The 20,927-nt window shown below is 55.7% G+C and overlaps 1 protein-coding gene across 1 annotated transcript; it reads left to right on the top strand.

The window, feature by feature from the left end:
* The first annotated feature begins 13,486 nt into the window (after positions 1 to 13,486).
* On the top strand, positions 13,487 to 20,658 carry SLC22A12 (solute carrier family 22 member 12). Its single transcript, NM_001284473.1, is given in 10 exon segments — positions 13,487 to 13,888; positions 14,395 to 14,498; positions 14,994 to 15,148; positions 15,223 to 15,391; positions 17,658 to 17,781; positions 17,927 to 18,042; positions 18,838 to 19,052; positions 19,519 to 19,627; positions 19,838 to 20,041; positions 20,598 to 20,658. Coding segments are annotated over 10 exon segments (1,659 nt in total).
* The last annotated feature ends 269 nt before the right edge of the window (positions 20,659 to 20,927 follow it).

Below are 20,927 nucleotides of genomic sequence, written 5' to 3'. Positions count from 1 at the left end.
GATCTCAGAGTCAAGGGATTGAGCCTTGCGTTGGGTTCCATGCTCAGCACGGTATCTGAGATTCTTTCTCCCTCTGCCACTTCCCTGACTCCTGCTCTTGTGCTCTCCCGATCTCTCTTTCTTAAATAAATAAATAAAATCTTCTAAAAAGTATTAACAAATGGTTTTGTACACGAAATGGGGCTTCACTTGTCCTCAGAAGCCCCTGTGGGGCCCCCACCAACACTGTCTTCCTGCATCTTCTTGTTTCCTGTATGTGTGTCTGCTACTTACACGTCCCTCAGCAATATGCTGTAGCAACACCAGCGTGGAATTCCGTGGTCTTCCGCCACTTACTTCTTCCAACTCAATATTATATGACACATCCTTATCATTTATGGCTATGGTGCTTCACTGCCTTACATGTTTATTAAGTTTGAAAGTGAGCCTGGGCGGCAGGCTGGGTGGCTCAGCAGTTTAGCGCTGCCTTTAGCCCAGGGCCTGATCTTGGATACCCGGGATCAAGTCCTACATCAGGCTCCCTGCATGGAGCCTGCTTCTCCCTCTGTCTGTGTCTCTGCCTCTCTCTGTGTGTCTCTCATGAATAAATAAATAAAATCTTAAAAAAAATAAAAAATAAAAGTGAGCCTAGAGCAGAGCCTCTATGGGAAGACAGCTCCCAGCCCAGGCCCTAAGGCCAGGCGTGTTTGGCAGGAGGCCTGTGTCTCCTGGGCCGTGAGTGTAGAGGACAGGGTGGCACTGCGGCCACCCAAGTGGCAGGGCTGGGCCTCCAGGGCCAGTGGCAGTGGTGGAAAGTGTTGACTGGATTCTGGGTGAGAAGGATGCCTGTAAGGTCTTAAGCGAGGGCTGACATGATCTGACTGGGATTCCGAAAGGTGGCCCTGATCTGTCCTGGAGCAGAGAATCCGTGTCAGGGCTGTGGGGCTGGGGGCGGGGAGCCTTGACAGGTGGCTGTCGTGACCCGGCAAGAAACAACATGGTTCGACCAGGGTGCCCACGGATACCTGTGCGGAGATGTGGTTGGAGGAAGGGTGTGATTTGGATGGAGTCCCTTGGATCTGCTGAAAGGTCAGGAGTGGAGCTTGAAAAATAGGAAGAGCCCAGGAAGACTGATGTTTTCTGAATGGCCCACCTGATGGGGGTTTACCACATGGGAACACCTTTTCCCCAAGTAAGGAGTGAGCTTGCAAATATCTGTGGGGAGCCCAGCCGGCGGGGGCAATATGGGGCTCAGCCCTAAGGCCACTCAGGCCCAGACAGCATCTCCCTGAAGCTTGAGCCGAGGGTGGCCAAATCTCCCGAGTGTTTTTAAATCAGAGGTCACAATTTTTATGTGAAATCTTCAAAATATTCAATGTTGGCTCACTTGCTTAAAACATAGCGTTGGGGAATGTCTGGATGGCTCAGCGGTTGAGCATCTGCCTTTGGCTCAGGGTGTGATCCCCGAGTCCCGGGATCGAGTCCCACATCGGGCTCCCTGCATGGAGCCTGCTTCTCCCTCTGCCTATGCCTCTGCCTTTCTCTCTGTGTCTCTCATGAATAAATAAATAAATAATCTTAAAAAAAAAAAACAAATAAAAAATGAAACAGCATTTTGAGGCACCTGAGTAGCTCATTCAGTTAAGTGTCTCTGCCTTGGGCTCAGGTCATGATCCCAGGGTCCTGGGATGGAGCCCTGAATGCATCCCACTTCCTGCTCAGCGAGGAGCCTGTTTCTCCCTCTCCCTCTGCCCTCCCCCTTGCTCATGCTCTCTCTCTCTTTCTCTCAAAATAAATAAATAAAGTCATTAAAAATAAAGTAAAATAAAAGAGATGTCTGGGTGGCTCAGTGGTTGAGCGTCTGCCTTTGGCTCAGGTCATGATCCCGGGGTCCTGGGATTGAGTCCTGCATCGGGCTCCGGGCAGGTAGCCTGTTTCTCCCTCTGCCTGTGTTTCTCATGAATAAATAAATAAAATCTTTAAAAATAATAATAAAACACAGCATTTGGGCCACATAAAATGTGTCTGGAGGAGCCAAGCCCCTCTCATGTTCCAGCTGCACCAGGAGCCACACAAGACACTTGGTGGGAGCAATCACCAGGGTTCCAGCCTCTTACTTTCCCAGGCCCCTCCAGCCAGACTATCCAAGACTGGGATTATCTGTGTAGTAGCAGGACCCTTCTCGCAGCAGCTGGGACCCAACAACCCCTGTGCTGCCTTCCTGGCGTCGGGATCTCAACACAGACCACGGTGAAGTCATGACCTTCCCCCAGACCCAGGATGGCCCAGCTCCAGTGGTGTTGAAGCCAGAGACTTAGCAGTTGTCTTTGAACCCTCCCTCTCTCACCCCATGTCACCAAGACTCACTGCTTCCCTCTCTGGAATGCACCTCCCATCCAATTGTGTCTGTCCTCATCAAGGCCACCACCTAAGCCAGGCTCACTTCTCCCCGGACACCACAGGAGATCCTCACTGGTCCCTGCTCCCAATGCTGCCCCCACAACACCCATCCACCACGTGTTCTCCAGGGCTCCCGTCACTGCCCTACAGGAGACCCTCCAGTGGCTTCTCACCTTCTGTCGATTCTCACGAGACCCCCCAGGACCCCATGTAACCTGGCTTTATCCCCTGCCTGCTTCCCCCTCATTCACCCCCTTGTGGCACCAGAAACATAGCAGGTCCTGCCCACTGCAGGGATCTCCCACACACTGCTGCCCTACTGCTTGCTCGGCCCTCACCACTTGGCCCCTTCCCAGTCTAGGTGTAAGTGTTTGTCTCTCCTCGGTGAGGCCATCCTCACTGCTGGCTGAGTCCTCACTGCTGGCTAAGTCCCCAGTGCTGGCCCATCCCACTCCTCCCTGTTACTCCCATGCCCTCTTGATTTCTTTCATTACACTTATAGAATTTGTGGGCCTCCTGACATTGGCCCTCCCCACTCCCTCCATCTCACAGGCAGGAATGCTTCTGTCGTGGTCTTGCTGCATCCCTAGAACTTTGCTCCAGGGCCTGACTCAGGTAGTTTTAAAAATAATTGTTGGTTGAATAAATGAATGAATGAATGAATGAATGAATGGGAGAGAAGAGAGCATGAAGAAGCCAAAGAGGACATTCCATTGTTCCATTGTGTTTCCATTCTCTTTGCTTCCACCTGCTGAAAGCCTAGAGCCCCACCTTCCCAAGCCAGAGTGTGGCCAAGAGTCTCCAGGGATCTCCACCCCTCCACAAGTACCCTCCTTCCCACCACTGCTCCAGGCACCCACGTCAGATGAGGGTCCCTGCCCATGGTATCACTGGGAGGCACCATGTTCTTTGGGCTAGGTCACTGGTGGCCCAAAAGGCCAATACTAAGGAGACAGGTTTTGATTGGAAAGAAAGATGAGCTTTATTTTGGAGGCTGGCTACCTCAGGAGAAGGTGTACTCTTGTCCAAAGGCCAACTCTGAGGTTTCTGACTGGGCCAGAGATTTCTAAAGGGAGTGAGTGAATCCGTTAAGGGAGTGCAGGGATCTGTGGCTTTTCTGGCTTGCATGCAGACTCGGTGATGCCACCTCCAGAGTTATTCCGGTGCTCAGGGTGGTGCAAGAAGGTCTGGTTCCTCAGTGCCATGGGGGTGGTTGTGCAAGACAACTCTATTCTCTCTGCAGGAGGGGGAAGGTCTACGCATGTGCAAAGGGAAGTCAGTGAAGTCATTTGTGTGACCTTAAAAAGAAAAAGACGTTTTGCTAAAAGATGGCTGGACTCATCCTAGAGCCAAGGCAGCTTCAAGCCAACTTGCTGGCTTCTGTGGCCTGGGAATGTTCTGGTTCCTTATTTTCCAAGGCCAGTGGTCTGCAAGTCTCAAAAAAAGCAAATTGCTTCTGTAAGGAGCATGTTAACTTGCTTCACTCTTAAGTGTTGTTATACCCCCACCCAGCTCATGTAAGTTGAGGAGACCTCAAGTCCCACCCCAAAGTGCCTGGCGATTCTGTGCTGGGGCCCAGAGCCTGGCACCCAATGGAGGCGGGGCACCCACAGGACCTGAGAACAGACCCCTTAGGGATACACCTGTCTCAGTGAGGAACCCCACCCCACCCAGGCCGCATGGCGGAACACAAGACCCTGAGGACACTGGTTTGGCAGGAGACACTACAGCAAAAAGAGGACAGAATGGTCCTGAGATAAGAGCAGACCTCCGGGACAGGAGGAAGCAGAGGAGAGAGAAGGAGGGAGAAGGCAAGACCGTCCAGTTCCAACCAAGCCTGGATGTTCTCATTGCTGCAGGGCAAACACGCCCTCTGTCTCCTCAAATCTTACTGACTGAGGCCAGCAGAGCATGCGTGCAAGTGTGTGTGTGAATGTGTGTGTGCATGTGTGTGCAGTGCACGTGTGAGTATGTGTGCATGTATGAATGTATGCACGCACACATGTGTATGCACCGTGTGTGAATATATGCACCCATGCATGCATGTGTGCATGTGCAAGTGTGTGCATGCACATGAGAATGTGTGTACAAACACACGTGTGTGCATTTGTGTGTGAGGGCCTGTGTGCGTGTGTGCGGGAGTATATGTGAACACGTGAGTGCATGCGTGAGTGCCTGTGTGCACATGTGTGAGTGTGTGCATATAAAGGCTGGAGGCTGACCTTTGATTTCTTGCCTACAGGGCCATCGAGTATAGACACGTAGGGAGACACAAGCCCCGTGACAGAGACTCCAGCGGGGACAGGAAGTAACCAGGAGCCCAGCAGTCCTACCTTCACCACCTGTCTCCCCGAAACCCTCCTGCATTTTGTCCAAACAGCATGGACAGGGAGTAAGTCCGGAGGTCCAGTCCCCCTCACATCCACACAGGTGCTCTTTCTCAAAAAGTACGAGTTCCTCATTAAAACGGCCAAGCAAATAGCAGCCATATGTGAAAAGATGAATCACATTTGACCCAGATTTACAGCAGCCTGACTGGTGTGTCGTCGATGCCTGTCCTTCAAACAACTTCTATCCCTGCTTGATCTGACTCTGGGCCAACCCCAGCTTCCCATGAACCCTTCTCAAGTTAGCTTCCTGGGGCGCCCAGGTGTCTCCCCCCTCCTCCCATTGTCAGAAAAGTAAAAGATGTTGGTAATAACATTAGTAATGGGCATTCACTGCTCGCCGGGGGCTGCTATAGCCAACTCGCCAACTCCTGTGTCCTCACAGGAGCTTTAGGAGATCAGAACAATGATTGCCCCCATTTTACAGAGGAGGAAACTGAGGCACAGAGAAGTTAAATTCCTTTCCCAAGGCCACACAGCTTGGGCAGAACAGGGATTTAAACCCACTCCAGAGTCTGTGTGATAACCTTTAGGCCACACTGCCTCTCCTTTCAGGCGAATTCTCGGGTTCGTTAATAAACCTGGCTGGCACTGGCTACTTTGAACTCTGACTGTGCACTTCTCATCCCCAGAAGCGGAAAAGTAAACTCCTGATTGCATAGCGTGTTTGCACACTGCTGGCCAAATCCTGCCACTGGGCTTTCCAGCAAAATGAGAGGGATTTTGCCAAAATGCCTGTCCTCCCCCAACCCCTACCTGCTCCCAGCCCCCAGCTTGTCCTTGCATCAGCCTAACATCACTGCTCTTGACAACAGGCTGCAACTCAAAACCAAGAAGACACAGGGACCCTGTTGGAGGACCAGGTGTCCCTAAAATGCAGCTATGCAGCATCTGGTTTATTCAGTAAGGATGCTAGACCCCCGCCTTGAAGGTCCGAGGACGCGGGGCTCCCCCCCAGGGCCTGGCAGCGGTGTTTGCATCCGGCCTTGTTAAAATGTGCCAGCCGGTGGCTGCCCAGGGTGGGCCAGACCCTCCCAGAGTGAGGCAAAGTTCAGCCTGTCTGAGAGGCCTGGGCTCTGACAAGCCTTATTCTGACGGCTGGTTAACATCTCTCCGTTGAATTTTAACATGAAATATCTTTTAGACACAGCAAGGAGAGCGAAGTCCCTTTGGTGAAGGAAGGCCAGACTTTCCCTTTGAAAGGGAAGCCGCCCAGCGCTCTCCTTGACCTATTTAGAGCACATTTGTTCAAGGGGCCGGAGACACCTGGGCAGGGGACTGTGGTCTGGGGGGCTACGGTCAGGGGGGCTGCGATCAGGGCCAATTAAAGTCACGGCACAGTCATCCCTGAGCCCCAGCCACCTGCCAACAATGGCACCGAGCCAGCGGCTTGTGCCTGCCCCACACCCAGTGGTGTCCCCATGGGCGATGGGTACTGCCGGTGACCCCCCCACCTGCTCCCCTGGGGTCAGCAGCCTTGAGGCCAGAGGTGAGTTCGGAGCCATGCCAGGGACAGGAGGCAAGACTTTGTGCACAAGGGCCCACTGGGGCTGGGGACGAGGCTGGGCCCGTGTGGTGTGGCAACAGGGGACACGGGCTGTTCTGGGGGGAGACTCTGGAAGTCAGCTTGGGGAAGGCCACATCTCTGTCCTAGGAAATCTCTTACTGAGTCTTTTGGCCACACAAAAGTAGAGCTAAAATCTGGTCCAGGGGGAGAATAGGCCGAGCTGGCAGCGCAGAGAAGCAAAGGGATCCCTGCCCCGGGCACCAAAGGGCGATGACAGGGACTCACTTGGGGCTTGCTCTGGGGAGGCGCTGAGCTAGGAGATTGGAGTTACATGAGCTCAAGGAAAATGAGAGGTGAGGGAAGGTGCTGCCAATGGGAAGGGAACGGGACCCCAGTGAGAGGGACGGGGCAAGGGGTCAGGGACACTAGTCGTGAGGCTTTCAGCGGCTCCCCGGCATCCTCCCCTGCTGCCTGCAGCCTTCAGCCAACCTCAGAAGTTAAAAACAGAGCTACCACAGCTGAACAGACCTGGGCTGTAGTCCCGATCCTAGCACAGGGTAGCTGTGTACTCTGGACTCTGCTCAGAGCCTCAGGTTCCACATCGGTAAAATGGGTGTAAGAATGGAATATTGGGGCTCCTGAGTGGCTCAGCTGGTTAAGCGTTTGCCCTCGGCTTGGGTAGTGGTCTCAGGTCAGGTTCCCTGCTCAATGGGGACCCTGCCTCTCCCTTTCCCTCTGCCACTTCCCACCACCCCCTTGTGCTCTCTCTCTTTCTCAAGTGAATAAATAAAATCTTAAAAAAAAGAAAAAGAGGGGCACCTGGATGGCTCAGTGGTTGAACATCTACTTGGGCTTAGGCCATGATCCCAGGGTCCTGGGATCGAGTCCACATCAGGCTCCCCACAGGAAGCCTACTTTTCCCTCCACCTGTGTCTGTCTCTCATGAATAAATAAATAAAATCTTAAAAAAAAGAAAAGAATGGAATATCTAATTAGAAGGGTTGTTGGAAGGATTAAATGAGTTACTACAGGAAGTGAAGTTAACATTGTGTCCAAAACACAATAAAGACTCAATGATGGGCAACCCGGGTGGCTCAGCAGTTTAGTGCCCGCCTTCAGCCCAGGGTGTGATCCTGGAGACCCGGGATCGAGTCCCACATCGGGCTCCCTGCATGGAGCCTGCTTCTCCCTCTGCCTGTGTCTCTGCCTCTCTCTCTCTCTCTCTGTCTCTCATGAATAAATAAAATCTTAAAAAAAAAAAAAGAAAAAGACTCAATGATTCTTAGGTATCAGCCTCACCACCACCATCATCACGAGATGTTGAGGTATCTCTCAGCTGTTCTGTGGGAAAATCTGAGTTGAGCCCATGGTCCCATGTGGGGCACATTTGCTAGTGGTGAGGGGGAGTGGGGCCACCGTGTTTCTCCAGAAAGGAAAGTTCCAGACTTTCAGAACTGCTCAGAATAGCAGTTTGGAACAAGAAACACTCAAGAGACCAGACGTTCAGAGGTTCTGGAGAAGTTGGAACTCCAGGCACCACCACATGTGTTGGGGTAGGGGGTGTCAGGAGAAGGTGAAGATCCTCTGAGAGCCACAACTTCTTGTCCTGGAAACACCCCTGTGAAGTGGGGTGTGTGATGCTCTTTCCACAGATGAGCCGGTCCTGCTCTGGGTACATGAGGACTCTGACCCAGCCTTGAGGAAACATGGGGCCGTCATCTGACTGAGGGAAGAGCTCAGGGCCATTGCAGAGGCAGAGCTATCAGGGGGACATGCAGGGGCAGCAGGGGAGGAGCTTGGAGGGAGGGGTAGTGGCAGTGGGCTGGTGTGCTGGTGGGCTGGTGGTCATGGCCCTCGGACAGAAGAAAGAGCAAACAAGAGAAGACGGCATTGGGGCATTTCAGGAATGAGTCGTGTTCTGTGGGGGCCAGGCCCAGGCCACGTGAAAGTAGCAGCACAGAGAAGGCTCTGAGGATGGACCAGGGAGAAGAGGGCTCCAGGCGGCTTGTCTTGCCCCAGAAGCACTGGGGTGTCATCAAAGGCTTTGTGAAAGGGTGACAAGCTGCAGGCTGGCAGACACCTTCAAAGGGACCAACCCAGAACGTTCCCCCAGGACAGACATCCTGCCTTAAAGAATTCAGCCCATGGAGCTGAGGGAAGGGAGGAAGGAGAGTGGAGGCTCAGATGCCACATTAATATTGTGTCCCGAGTTCTGGGGACCCTGGAGGTAGGAGCAAACCCAGCTGGCTCTGGCTGCCCCCCTCCAGCCACCCGCCTTGATTCTGCCAGCCCTGCGAGCCGCCTGGGGAATCTGCTGAGTCATTGACAGTGAGCACTCCTGCCTGCCCTTTCTCCTGCCTGGCCTGGGACCAGAGGCAGCTGCTGTCACCACAGGACATCAGGGGTTGGGAGGAATCACAAAAAACCTGCTGCACGATCCAGCCAGAAAGATGATCACAGTGCATCCCCCAGTCCAAGAAAAACCCGTGTTGACCAACAGCATACCTGTGCCCATTTTCGGGCCATATGCAATCTCCTGCTAACACCTGATATTCCCCAAGGCTGGTTCTGGGTGGCGGACCCCAAGCCCCTTTCCATGGTGCCATCTCTCTGGCTCCTGCTCATCCGCCTTACCCTCTGCTCCTTGACCCTCTCCTCACCCACAGTCATAATCTAAACCACCCACTTTTGCTGGATCCTCCCCTTCCTGACCTCTAAAAATTGGAGATGAAGGGCTCCATTTCAAGCCTCATCTCTGTGCTGTGAAAGGTCGCTTCCTAGGTGAGCCCGTCATCAGTCCAGGACTTGAAATGCCTTTCAGCCTTAATGATATCAAGGGGATGACCCACCCATCCAGCTATATTATCTTCCATTTGCTTCTTTTATCAGGGAGAAGATCCTCGGCTGAGATGGATCAAAAGATTCCTATGTTCTAAATTTAGAAATTTAGTTTGTCTTTGGAAAGGCTTCTTTCCCTCTGGGTACATAGTTTCATTTCAGCTTAGGGGAGAAGACCTTTAAAAAAGTTCCTATCAGGCTCTGAATATCAGCTTCAAACGTGACCAACTTCTGATCGTAGAGCTACTTTTTAATCCTTTCAAATATCTTGTTAAGTTGCGGTGGGGATAGGTATAAAGACTCCTGGCAGCATCGAACAACTGCAGGGACGTGAGAGGTGTCCCCAGAGAGGGTGCAAAAGCTACTACTACCCTCCCAAGATCCAGAGCCACTCTCAAAGATGGCCACAAAAAAAAAAAAAAAAAAAAAAAAAAAAAGACTGAGATAAACCCTCTGGGAGCTGGCAAGAGGCGAGAGGACCTTAGCTGCAAATGGCCACACTGCTGTCTGGCCAGCCATATTTTGGGGCCCCCAACCCAACTTTGTGCTGCCTGCAAATGCAAGAACTGATAACCTGCGCCCCAACCCCCGCTTGTAGACAGGAAGTCAAGCAAGTTCTTGGGACACAGAACCAGACAGACACGGAGGCTATAGTGTCCCTGGGAGAGAAAAGATCAACAACCAATGGGAACCTGAATTTACAAGAGTCTGGAGTTAGAAAGGAAAGGACATGGGAAATTTTACCCTCCTTTTCGACAGGGCTCTACAGAGATCCGGGAGAGCTGACTCTGGTGAGAATGCTCACTCTTTGCCAGCCTCTACCCGTCTTCTCAGGACCCCACCTGCAGTCTGCTGACACGGTGCCCCTGGGGCCAGAGTGGCTCCAGTGGGGATGTGGAGAAGGTTGTTCTGATGGGCCTGCAAGGTCAGGCAGTTGGATTAAAGCTGAGCCCTGCAAGGAGGGGTCCTTGAAGATGTTAACTGTACCAACAGTAGAGAAGAGGACCAAAACCCAGGAGTGTGGGGAGAAGGGAGGGGACCAGCGAAGGATACAGAAGCTGGTATGAAAGCTGTGGGCCCAGGGAAGTGCCTTCCAGTAAGAGGAACCCAGAAAAGGTCACCGAATGCAGCTGCAGTGAGGTCATTGGGGACTGGGGTGTAACAGGGACAAAAATCTGATGGGGATCAATCCAAAAAGAATAGGAAGAGAGGGATCCCTGGGTGGCTCAATAGCTTAGTGCCTGCCTGCGGCCCGGGGTATGATCCTGGAGTCCTGGGATCGAGTCCCGCATCGGGCTCCCTGCATGGAGCCTGCTTCTCCCTCTGCCTGTGTCTCTGCCTCTTTCTCTCTCTCTCTCTCTGTCTCTCATGAATAAATAAATAGAATCTTAAAAAAAAAAAAAAAGAATAGGAAGAGAGAAATTGGAGGCGAACACCCATGATGCTTTTGTGAAATTGTACTAGAAATAGTAGTAGGAAAAGAGGTGGCTGCTGAAGAGAGGTGATAAAAGGGAGGGAGGGGGCTAGGGGCAACCAGGTGACTCAGTCAGTGAGGCGTCTGCCTTCAGCTCAGGTCATGATCTCAGGTTCCTGGGATCGACCCCCACAGCATCAGGCTCCCTGCTCAGCGGGTTCTCCTCCCTCCCTACTCATGTTCTATCTCTATATCTCTCAATTAAATAAATAAAATCTGTAAAAGAAAAAGGGAAGGGAGCTTCTCTGAGGATTGGGGGAATGTCATATTTGGAGTTCTTTTAAACTTTTATTTATTTACTTATTTTTTAAGTAACCTCTACCCCCAGTGTGGGGCTCAAACTCACAACCCTGAGATCAAGAGTCGAACGCTCTTCTGACTAAGCTAGCTGGGAGCTCTGAAAACTGGTATATTTGTACATTGGTGGGAACTATCCAGTAGGAAGGCAAAGACAGATGCTAAAGAGGCTTGAGCAAGTGTCAAGGTGGGCTGCAGGGAACACAGCCAAGGGGGTCACGATGAGGGGGAGCACGAGGGCCACTGAAGTAGCAGGAACAAAGGTGGAATGGGGGGCCCCGAGGCAGGTCAGAGGATGAGACTGTTGGATTCTTCTTTTTTTTTTAAAGATTTTATTTATTTATTCATGAAAGACACAGAGACACAGGCAGAGGGAGAAGCAGGCTCCATGCAGGGAGCCTGACATGGGACTCGATCCCGGGTCTCCAGGATCACGACCCAGGCTGAAGGCAGCACTAAACCGCTGAGCTACCTGGGCTGCCCGAGACTGTTGGCTTCTAATGACTTCTATTTCTTTAGCAAAACAAGGAGAAAGGACATCCTTTGAGAGGTCTGAAGACAGGAGGTGGCATAAAAAAGCTCCTGGAGGATGTGCTCCAATATGAGTTTATCAGAAGTGCCATGCACGATTGCCAAACCAAAACAGAAGAAAATAGAGCAAGAAAATGCAGTGGGTTTAGTAGAAAATAGGAACAAGGAGGGGCTCCATGGGTGGCTCAGCGGTTTAGCCTCTGCCTTCAGCCCAGGGCGTGATCCTGGAGGCCTGGGATCGAGTCCCACATCAAGCTCCCTGCATGGAGCCTGCTTCTCCCTCTGCCTGTGTCTCTGTCCCCCTCTCTCTGTGTGTCTCTCATGAATAAATAAATAAATAATATTTTTAAAAACATAGGAACAAGAAGACAAAGGGAAAATTCAGCAAAGAAAACATACCAGAGTCCACATGTGGCAGTAATTCCAATAAACGTGAATAGGTTAGAATTACAAGTTAAAGTTAGAGCCTTTTGGCTTGGGTTTTGCAAAAGGAGACATGAAGCTTAGTTTGCAGCCCAGAATGAGGAACCTGAACGTGCCAGGGACCAAAGCAGACTCTAGAAGTACTTATGCCAGAGTGTCGGCAGTGGTGACTACTAGCTGGTGGGTTTAGGAGCGATCTTTGTTTTCTTTGTACCTTTCAATATTTTCTGAAACTTTTTGGGAGTGTGTACACTAATTTTATAGTTGGAAAAAAACAGAAGCTGCTGTTAAAGCCAGCTGAAGCAAATTTATATGGCGCCTGCACTTGCTGTCCAATTCTGTGCCAGTCCCAAAGATGCTCTAAAGAAGAGTTCCTGCCCCCCAAGACCTGGCTGGAAATGAGACCAGCTGGACAGTAATAGAGGTGCAGGCCATTGTGAGGATGGGACTCTACTACTGACTTCGAGCCCAGGAGGGAGGCAAGCATAAGCAAGCAGAGCCCCCTGGAGGAGGAGGCACTCGTAGTGCATGCAGGACGTGGTCCAAGGGTGAGCCCGGGGATGCATTCCAGGCTGCGAGCATCAGCAAGGCCAGGAGCAAGGCCAGGACCCCATGAAGTTGGCCCAGGGCACACGGGGGAAGCGGTGGGGGCGTCGGGGCCCAGAGGCCAGGGAGGCAAACAGGTTGTACCTGGTGCGCTGTGCAGATAGGCAGGGAGAGAGTGGGCAGGACACAAAGCAGCTAGGAGCTACTCCCCAAATGGGCAGCCTTGAGCCCCAAAGTACATGAGAAGAAATGGCTGGGTCCCTGTCACAGCTCCTTGGCTCATCCTCTACCTGCCACACGTCACACATACACATTTGATGGCCCTGGAGAGCCCTACTGAGGGCTCAGAGAGGGTGACCACAGAGGAGCATGGCCATCAGTGGCAGCAAACAATGGAGGTCAGGGGTTTGGATGGGGGGCTGGGCCACACAGGCTGCCAATGACCCAGACCCAGGCCACATGCACACACAGATGTCAATCCAGGCTCATGCCGGTGCCAGGATCAGTATGGCCCTGGCCGGCACCTGTCCTGAGTGTGCCCTGGAGAGTCACCCTGTGAGGCAGGCAGGGGAGCCGCGGGGAGACAACAGCCTGGCCAAGGCCTCCCCTACACCTATCAGAGACCAGGTGCTCCGGGCCACACTTCCTGGCAGGACAGGAACAGCTATGCGCTTGCCTCTGGGCCTCCCTCAGAGCTAGGTTAAACTTTGACTGATTCTTAACCCCTAACTCCGTAAGTGTCCTCTGGTCACATTTTAATTCCAGTCTGGGTGACTTCAGTCTTCATTTTCCCCACTTCCTGTATTGAGTTTCTCCGGGAGGTACAGGCCCTGCTGAGTCTCTGGAAGGATGCCGGTGGCTTCAGAGTCACATCCCACAGCTCCCAGTCCCAGTTGGAGCCACTCCAAGTGACAGTTGCCAGGTGGGTGCCTGGAGAGACCAGGCCCAGAGTCAGCGAAGTGGGTGGCCACTGCCATGCTCCAGGCTTCTCTGCTGGCGAAGTAGGTGCTGCTGTGGGGCAAGCGGGCCCCCCACATTGGCCCCTTTGCCCTAGGCCACTTCCTGTGAAGGGGGCACCTCCACTGGGCCCCCTGCGTGGGCTCCATGGCATTTTCTGAACTCTTGGACCTAGTGGGTGGCCTGGGCAGGTTTCAGATTCTCCAGATGGTGGCTCTGGTGGTCCCTATCATGTGGCTCACCACTCAGAGCATGCTGGAGAACTTCTCGGCCGCTGTGCCCAGCCACCGCTGCTGGGTTCCCCTCCTGGACAACAGCACTGACCAGGCCAGTGTCCCCGGGACCCTGAGCCCCAAGGACTTCCTGACCGTCTCCATTCCATTGGGCCCCAACCACGAGCCCCACCAGTGTCTCCGCTTCCGCCAACCACAGTGGCAGCTCCTGGACCCCAACGCCACGGCCACCAACTGGAGTGAGGCTGCCACAGAGCCGTGCGTGGACGGTTGGGTGTATGACAACAGCACCTTCACCTCCACCATCGTGGCCAAGGTAAGAGGCTCTCCTGACACCTTCCCCAAGTCCTGGCACTTTAGGGACCAAGGTCAAACTCACATTTGACTGGATTCAGAACAGCCCAGTCCTGGGAGGGACCCACCTCAGCAGACCTCCTCACTTCCGGCCCCTCCTCTCGCTCATTGGGAGGCAGTTCCAGCCTGTCTCAGGGGACAGGGAACCCCAGGAGGCAAATCAGCCCAATCTGGGCAAGTGGGAGGGGCCTCTTTTTAGAACCAGAGAGACCTGGGGGAGTAGGGACCAGGCACCGACTCAGGGTGGCCCTGCACAGTGGGTGAGGCAAGGGAGAGCTAATGAGTCTAGAAAGGACTTGACCCGGGACTAGAGGGCAATAGGGTGATGTGGAGAGGCTTAGGGGGACAGCCCTGCCTACCACCCTAGAGGTCTCCAGGCCATCTACCCACACCTAGCTCCCACGGGCCTCCCCATCAGTGCCTCCGCTCCCTCACATCTGGGCTTACCTCCCACTACTCTCCCACCAGTGGGACCTGGTGTGTGACTCCCATGCCCTGAAGCCCATGGCTCAGTCCATCTACCTGTCTGGGATGCTGGTGGGAGCTGCTGTGTGCGGCCGAGCCTCTGATAGGTGAGGTCCCCCACCCCGGTCCCAGCAGCCCCCTTCGCCTTGTGTTCCCAGGCTCCCATAGCCCTGGCCTCTTGTCGCCGGGTCTGGGGAGAGAGCGCTCAGCCGCCAGTCGGAATGCCTGCACGGGAGTCACACTCCTCACGCCTTCCAGCTTTGCCCCGAGCAAGCCTCCTCCCCACCCCGAGCCTTCTGGGGTTCTCCTCTGGGGTTGGAGAGGGTCATCACTCCTTTCCAACGTTCACTGCTAAAATCTGCCCGGCCACAAGCTGCCTCCTGCTGACGGCGAGCTCATTCTCTGCCCAGAGCGCCTCCGAGCTTCCCCGGGCCCAGGGGACTCTGGGGGTGCGTACGAGCCTTTCATGGGTGGGTAACTCAAGTGTGGACCAAGCACCACTTCCACCTCCACTCGGAGGCCAGTGCAGGCGCCCCAGAGCCCCAGGGCTGGTGCGGGGTGCCCGCGGACCCCGCCCCATGCCCGTGTCTGTGTGCCTGCAGGTTTGGGCGCAGGCTGGTGCTGACCTGGAACTACCTTCAGATGGCCATGTCAGGCACGGCGGCCGCCTTTGCCCCCACCTTCCCCGTGTACTGCCTGTTCCGCTTCCTGGTGGCCTTTGCCGTGGCCGGCGTCATGATGAACACCGGCACTCTCCGTACGTCTCCGCCACGGGCCACGCGAGGGAGGCTCGTGCAGGCTCCCAGGCCGACACCTGTGGTCTCCTTGCAGTGATAGAGTGGACGTCGACACGGGCCCGAGCCTTGGCCATGACTCTCAACACCCTGGGCTTCAGCTTCGGCCAGGTCCTGATGGCCACAGTGGCCTACGGTGTGCGTGACTGGGCATTGCTGCAGCTGGTGATCTCTGTGCCCTTCTTCCTCTGTTTCGTGTACTCCTGGTGGGTGTCTTCCCTCTCCTCAGAGAAGACCTGCCCACCCTCCCACCCTGCGAGCAGAGGCCAGGGGGGACACAGCCAGGGGACAGGCACAGGAGCCTGACACAGCTGGCTGCCCCAGGCCCACAGTGCTCACCCACTCCAACCAAAGGCCTTTCCCTGCTCCTCCCAAGTGCCTCCTCCTCTACTCATCCTCCTCCCATCCCTTCCTTCCCATCATCTCTTGGCCCTTTACCCTCTCGAGTCCCTGGGTGCCTTGGCATGCATGCCTCTAGGCATGTTTTCTGAGCCCTTTGTGTCCGGCATGGCAGCACAAGGCCAAGCTGAGGGGTGGGATGCAAAGATACAGCTCACATGCATGTGTGCACACACACACATGCCCCACTCCTAGAACACAGCCCTGGTCAGCCTCATGTACTGACATCATTACTGAAGGACAGGGACCACGACCCAGTGGTCAGAGGGGACTCATGCCCCACCCCCCCACAGGGCCAAGATACGTGAGAGGTTAGGGAACATCTGCACTGCCCTGAAATAAATCAGGCATGGTTCTTGCCCAGCTCCTGAAACATAATAGGTGCACAGCAAATATTTCTTGGATGGCTGGCTGGATAGATGATGATAGAAAGAAGATGATAAACTAGTGAATGGATGGGTAGATGGACGGGTGGAGGGAGGGAGCGAGAGAGGGAGGGAGGGATAGATGATAGAGATAGATAGATGATAGATGATGATAGATAGATAATAAACTAGTGAGTGGATGGGTGGATGGGATGGATGGATGGAGGGATGGATGGGTGGATGGGTGGATGACAGCCTGCAGAGCAGAGCTGAGCCTGGCTCATTCACAAACAGACCCAGCAACATAGTACTTGCTTGGCCATTGTGGTCACTGCAGAAAGAAGCACAGCAGAAGCCAGGGGAGGACGGGGCACCCCTCCTGGCTATTTGCTGCAGGCCTCTCCCTGGGGCAGGGGGCGGGAGGTTCCGGTGCCCTCTTCCCGGCCACCTAACCTGTGCCCCAGGCTCTGACTCCCTCCGCATGCCGCAGACCCCAAATCCTCTCTTTGGCCCTGCCTCCACCCATCCCCCTGATGACATCTCCATGACTGGTGTCTTGGCATCACAAATATAACATCTCCTTACACCTGCTCTTTCCCAAGGCTTCCTCAGGGTTGACAGCAGCCCCCTTCCAGGAGGTCCCAGGGTCCGAATTGCCATGACACTTCCCTATCCCTCACCGTCCGCCTTCCCCAAGTCCAACAGGTCACTGGGTCTTGTCAACTCTACCCTTGACGTGTGTCTGGAGTCCCCATTGTCTCCCTGGCTCTGCTAACCTGAAGGACCTCAGGGTCTGGTGCATGTGGAGTAGGTGACTCCACCCCTGGCTGCTGTTCCCAGAGAAAGGGAGCCTGGCTGGGGGCCCTGCCTGAACAGAGGTGCAGAGGCAGAAGCCAGTGTAGAGTGGTGGGCAGGACAAGGGACTCAGTGGGCAGGGCCAGGGCAAGGGGTCTGGGCGATGGGTGCCAGGTTGTTGTTAAGGGCCGGGTCCTGGCATGAGGAGGGGGAAATGGGATGTGCAGAGCCAACTCGCATCCAGGAGACAGCAACTGTCATCCTGGCATGGGCAACACAGGGTCAAAAGTGAGGCAAGGGCAGTGGGCCCGAACAGGCTCGAGGGGTGCTAGAAGTGACCAGAATTGGTGGCTGATTGGGTGTGGGTGGAGGGGGCTGGTGATGTCAGGACCAAAGACCCTGCTCCAGGCCTGAGCCTCTGGGTGTGAAGCTGCCTGCATGGAGGGGGCCTTGGGGGAAGAGCCAGCTCATGCAGGAGGGTGCAGCCTTGAGGGTGAGCAGAAAGGCTGTGTGTGACATCAGGGAGGTGCCAGACAGTAGGGGACCCTGGGGGGTTTGCAGTCCTGTAGTCCTGTAACTACACGCAGGAGGGTCCTTACTGTACATGGATTCACCCAGGCCTGGTTCCCAGGTGAGGCAAGAGAAAGGCCACAGGTCAGGAGCGAGGCCAGAAGGGGAGGACAGGGACACCCAACCACAGTCCAAGAGGGAGAAGGAGAAAGGCAGAAAGGGTGGCCTGTAGGGGAAGGAGATTATCACACGGTGTGGCCTCACTGAGCCTGGGGCCTGTGGGTGCCAGTGAGCACCCCACCCCGCGGGACAGAAGGAAACAGAAGGGCAGTGAGGCTCACACAGGCTGGGCCCCGGGGGCCACAGGCAGTGCCCCTCTCATTTCCCCCCTGAACCCCTGCAGGTGGCTGGCAGAGTCTGCACGATGGCTCCTCATCACAGGCAGGCTGGAGCAGGGTCTGCGGGAGCTGCGGAGGGTGGCTGCCATCAACGGGAAGGGGGCGGTGGAGGACTCCTTGACCACCGAGGTAAGGCAGGGCTGGACCTTCCTGTGGGCTCAACCCTCAGACCCTCTCCCTGCCCCTGCTCAGGGCTCCTGGGAAGAGGAGGGTCTTAGGGAGGAGGGCCCCCTGGCGCCCCCAGGGCTGACACCTTCCCACCCCAACCCTGCAGGTCCTGCTCTCGGCCATGCAGGAAGAGCTGAGTGTGGGCCAAGCTCCCTCCAGCCTGAATGCTCTGTTCTGCATGCCTAGACTGGGCCTCCGGACCTGTATCTCCACTTTGTGCTGGTAGATGTCCCCTTGACCCACACCCAAGGCCCCAGCCTCCACCTCTGGTGGGCTTTGGGCTGTTGCAGGCCCCCAGGGACCCTGGAATCAGGGCTCTGGTTGGCATCCAGTCAAGGGGCCTCCAGTGACTCTCCTATGGGTCCCACTGTCCTGACAGCACCTCCAGGACAGGGCCGACAGCACAGCCATGTCCCTTCTAGCAGTCAGGCTCCCAGAGGAAGCTGTCCAGGTGGGGTCAGGTGGGGGAGAGGGGATGGCAGAGATGCCTAAGGAGGAGGGGTCAGGTGGGGGAGAGGGGATGGCAGAGATGCCTAAGGAGGAGTCATAGCAAGGGTGCTGGGAGAGCTGAACTGCCCAGCCGTCTGGGGAGGAGAAGGCACGCCCACCCCATCTGCAGGGGCCAGGGAGGAGGGGGGGGTATTACCAGAGCCCAGGTGCCAGTGCCACTCAGCAAGGACTAGAACCACCGAGGCCCACAGAAGAAGGACATGCTCAGTTGAAGCTGCAGCCATAGAGGGGCCATGGCCACTGCCAGCCACGGCACCCAAGGGAAGGAGGAAGGAATTATCCCGCCTTCCCCAGCCCAGGACCGCACTGCCAGCGTCTCACCAGTGCCTTCCATTGGCCAAACCTATGGAGAAGCAGCACTGGCAGGGGAGCCCAGGGGAAGGTGGTGCACAGAGACCACCCTCCCGCTCCACAGAGCCTGCAGGAAGAGGGTGGAAACGGGTCTGAGAACAAAGGAGCCAGTGAGCAGCCCTGCTCCCAGCCGACTCCACCTGCCCCGGCCCGCAGGTTTGCCTTCGGCTTCACCTTCTACGGCCTGGCCCTGGACTTGCAGGCCCTAGGCAGCAACATCTTCCTGCTCCAGGCCCTCATCGGGGTCGTGGACATTCCAGCCAAGATAGGCACCCTGCTGCTGCTGAGCCGTCTGGGCCGCCGGCCCACTCAGGCAGTGTCCCTGGTGCTGTCGGGGCTCTGCATCCTGGCCAACACGCTGGTACCATACGGTAAGCAGGGGGCCCGGGTGCTTACAGCTGCGTCCAGAGGCTTTCCCACCTAGGGGAGCGGGAGAGGCTGAGCCAGGAACAGAGGCCCTGGCCTCCTCCTCAGAGGCCCAGTTAGGAAGGAGGCTGCTGGGGCATCGGGAGAGATGGTGGTGGCCTATACCAGACAACAGAAGCAGGGACAGCATGGAGGGGGTGGCATCGTGAAAAATTATGGAGATAAAATAAGAACTTAGTCCTGGAATGCAGGGATAGGCGGGGAGCAGGGAGTCAAGGAGGACTCCTGGGGTCTGGCTCTGGGTGTCGGGGTAAGCATTGAACATAGCCACGAGGTCACTCAGGATGTGTTCTGGGGACACCCAAATGGAGGTGAATCACCGACATTGGGAGGTTAGGGACAGGTTTAGGCTGGAAAGAGCCCCCATCTGACCTTGGAGCCCCTGCCACCGACTTTGCTAACTGTCTACAGAGATGGGGGCCCTGCGTTCAGCCCTGGCCGTGCTGGGGCTTGCGGGGCTGGGAGCCGCCTTCACTTGCATCAGCATCTTCACCGGTGAGCTCTTCCCCACCGTGCTCAGGTGAGGGGTTGCCTGGGGCTGGGAGGGCAGGATGGGGATGGCCTTCCCCAGACTCGGATGTCCCCCCCCCTCCCCTCCATGTGGCTTCAGGGCTGCCCAGGTGCATCCTGCCCCCGCTGGACCCCTGTATCCCTCTGGACAGAGTGGGGCTGGGCGGTCAAAGCCGTGGGCAGACAGAGTGGCCCCTCACTGGCATGTCTGTGACTATAGGATGACGGCGGTGGGCCTGGGCCAGATGGCAGCCCGTGGGGGAGCTATTCTGGGGCCTCTGGTCCGGCTGCTGGGTGTGCACGGCCACTCGCTGCCCCTGCTGGTGTACGGGGCAGTGCCCGTGCTGAGCGGCCTGGTGGCCCTGCTGCTGCCAGAGACCCAGAGCCTGCCGCTGCCCGACACCATTCAAGATGTGCAGAACCAGTGAGTGAACTCAGCCCTGCGGCCGACCTCTCTGCCCTCCAGAGAACCCCGGGATGGGGCGGGCCTGCCACCCACCCCCATCGCTGGGCACAGGGGAAGCAGAGGTGCAGGAAGGGATGGAACTGGCTCCGAGTCACACAGTACATCTTTGGGAGATGAGACCAAAGGCTGGGTCCCCCGGCTGACCGCCTGGACTTTGTTTCCTGCTCTTCATTCTACCATTTAAGGCCTAAATAGCTGGGCCACCCCCAGCTCCACCTTAAGAGAAGTCCAGGGGATGGAAGCCTGTAGTCCTTTGTAAAGGGGGGGCCAAGGGGCATGATAGGCATTGTTGGGGGCCTTGGGGGTCCCGGAATCTGTTGCCGAATCCCCTCGATAGCTGGCAGGGCTGTCACCTGCCCACCCTTTCCCCAGCATGTACTCAGGGGGCCCATTCCTGGGCTCCCCAGAGCAGCGCCCTAAGACCTCTCGAGTCCCTGGGAGAGATGTAGTTCAGGGGTCATAGGTCATGCTGCACCCACAAGACACAAAGCTTTTGTCTTTCATGTCTGAACAGGGCAAAGAAGGCAACACAGAGCACCCTGGGGCCCATGGTCCTGAAATCCACACACCTTTAAGCCTCCTGGGAGTTCTGCCAAGGATCGCTGGGCGGAGCACCTTCTCTCCTTCGGAGGAGGCAGGACAGCAAAGGCCCCCATCTCTAGAAGAGGCCCCAGGGCCGTCCCTCTCCGCCAGAGGAGCCACCTTCGATTGAGAAGGAGGAGAGGATGGCTTGACTGGCCAAGGGGTCGGCCCCATGCACCCTCGCAGGACCCTCCCTCATGACTGTGAGGAGGAGCAGGGACCAGCTTCCCACCCTGCTCCCTGCTCACTCTGCTGGCGGCCC

The sequence above is a fragment of the Canis lupus genome, chromosome 18 (genome assembly GCF_011100685.1).
Source record: "Canis lupus familiaris isolate Mischka breed German Shepherd chromosome 18, alternate assembly UU_Cfam_GSD_1.0, whole genome shotgun sequence".
Classification (NCBI taxonomy): domain Eukaryota; kingdom Metazoa; phylum Chordata; class Mammalia; order Carnivora; family Canidae; genus Canis; species Canis lupus.
This window is presented reverse-complemented; position numbering and strand designations above follow the sequence as displayed.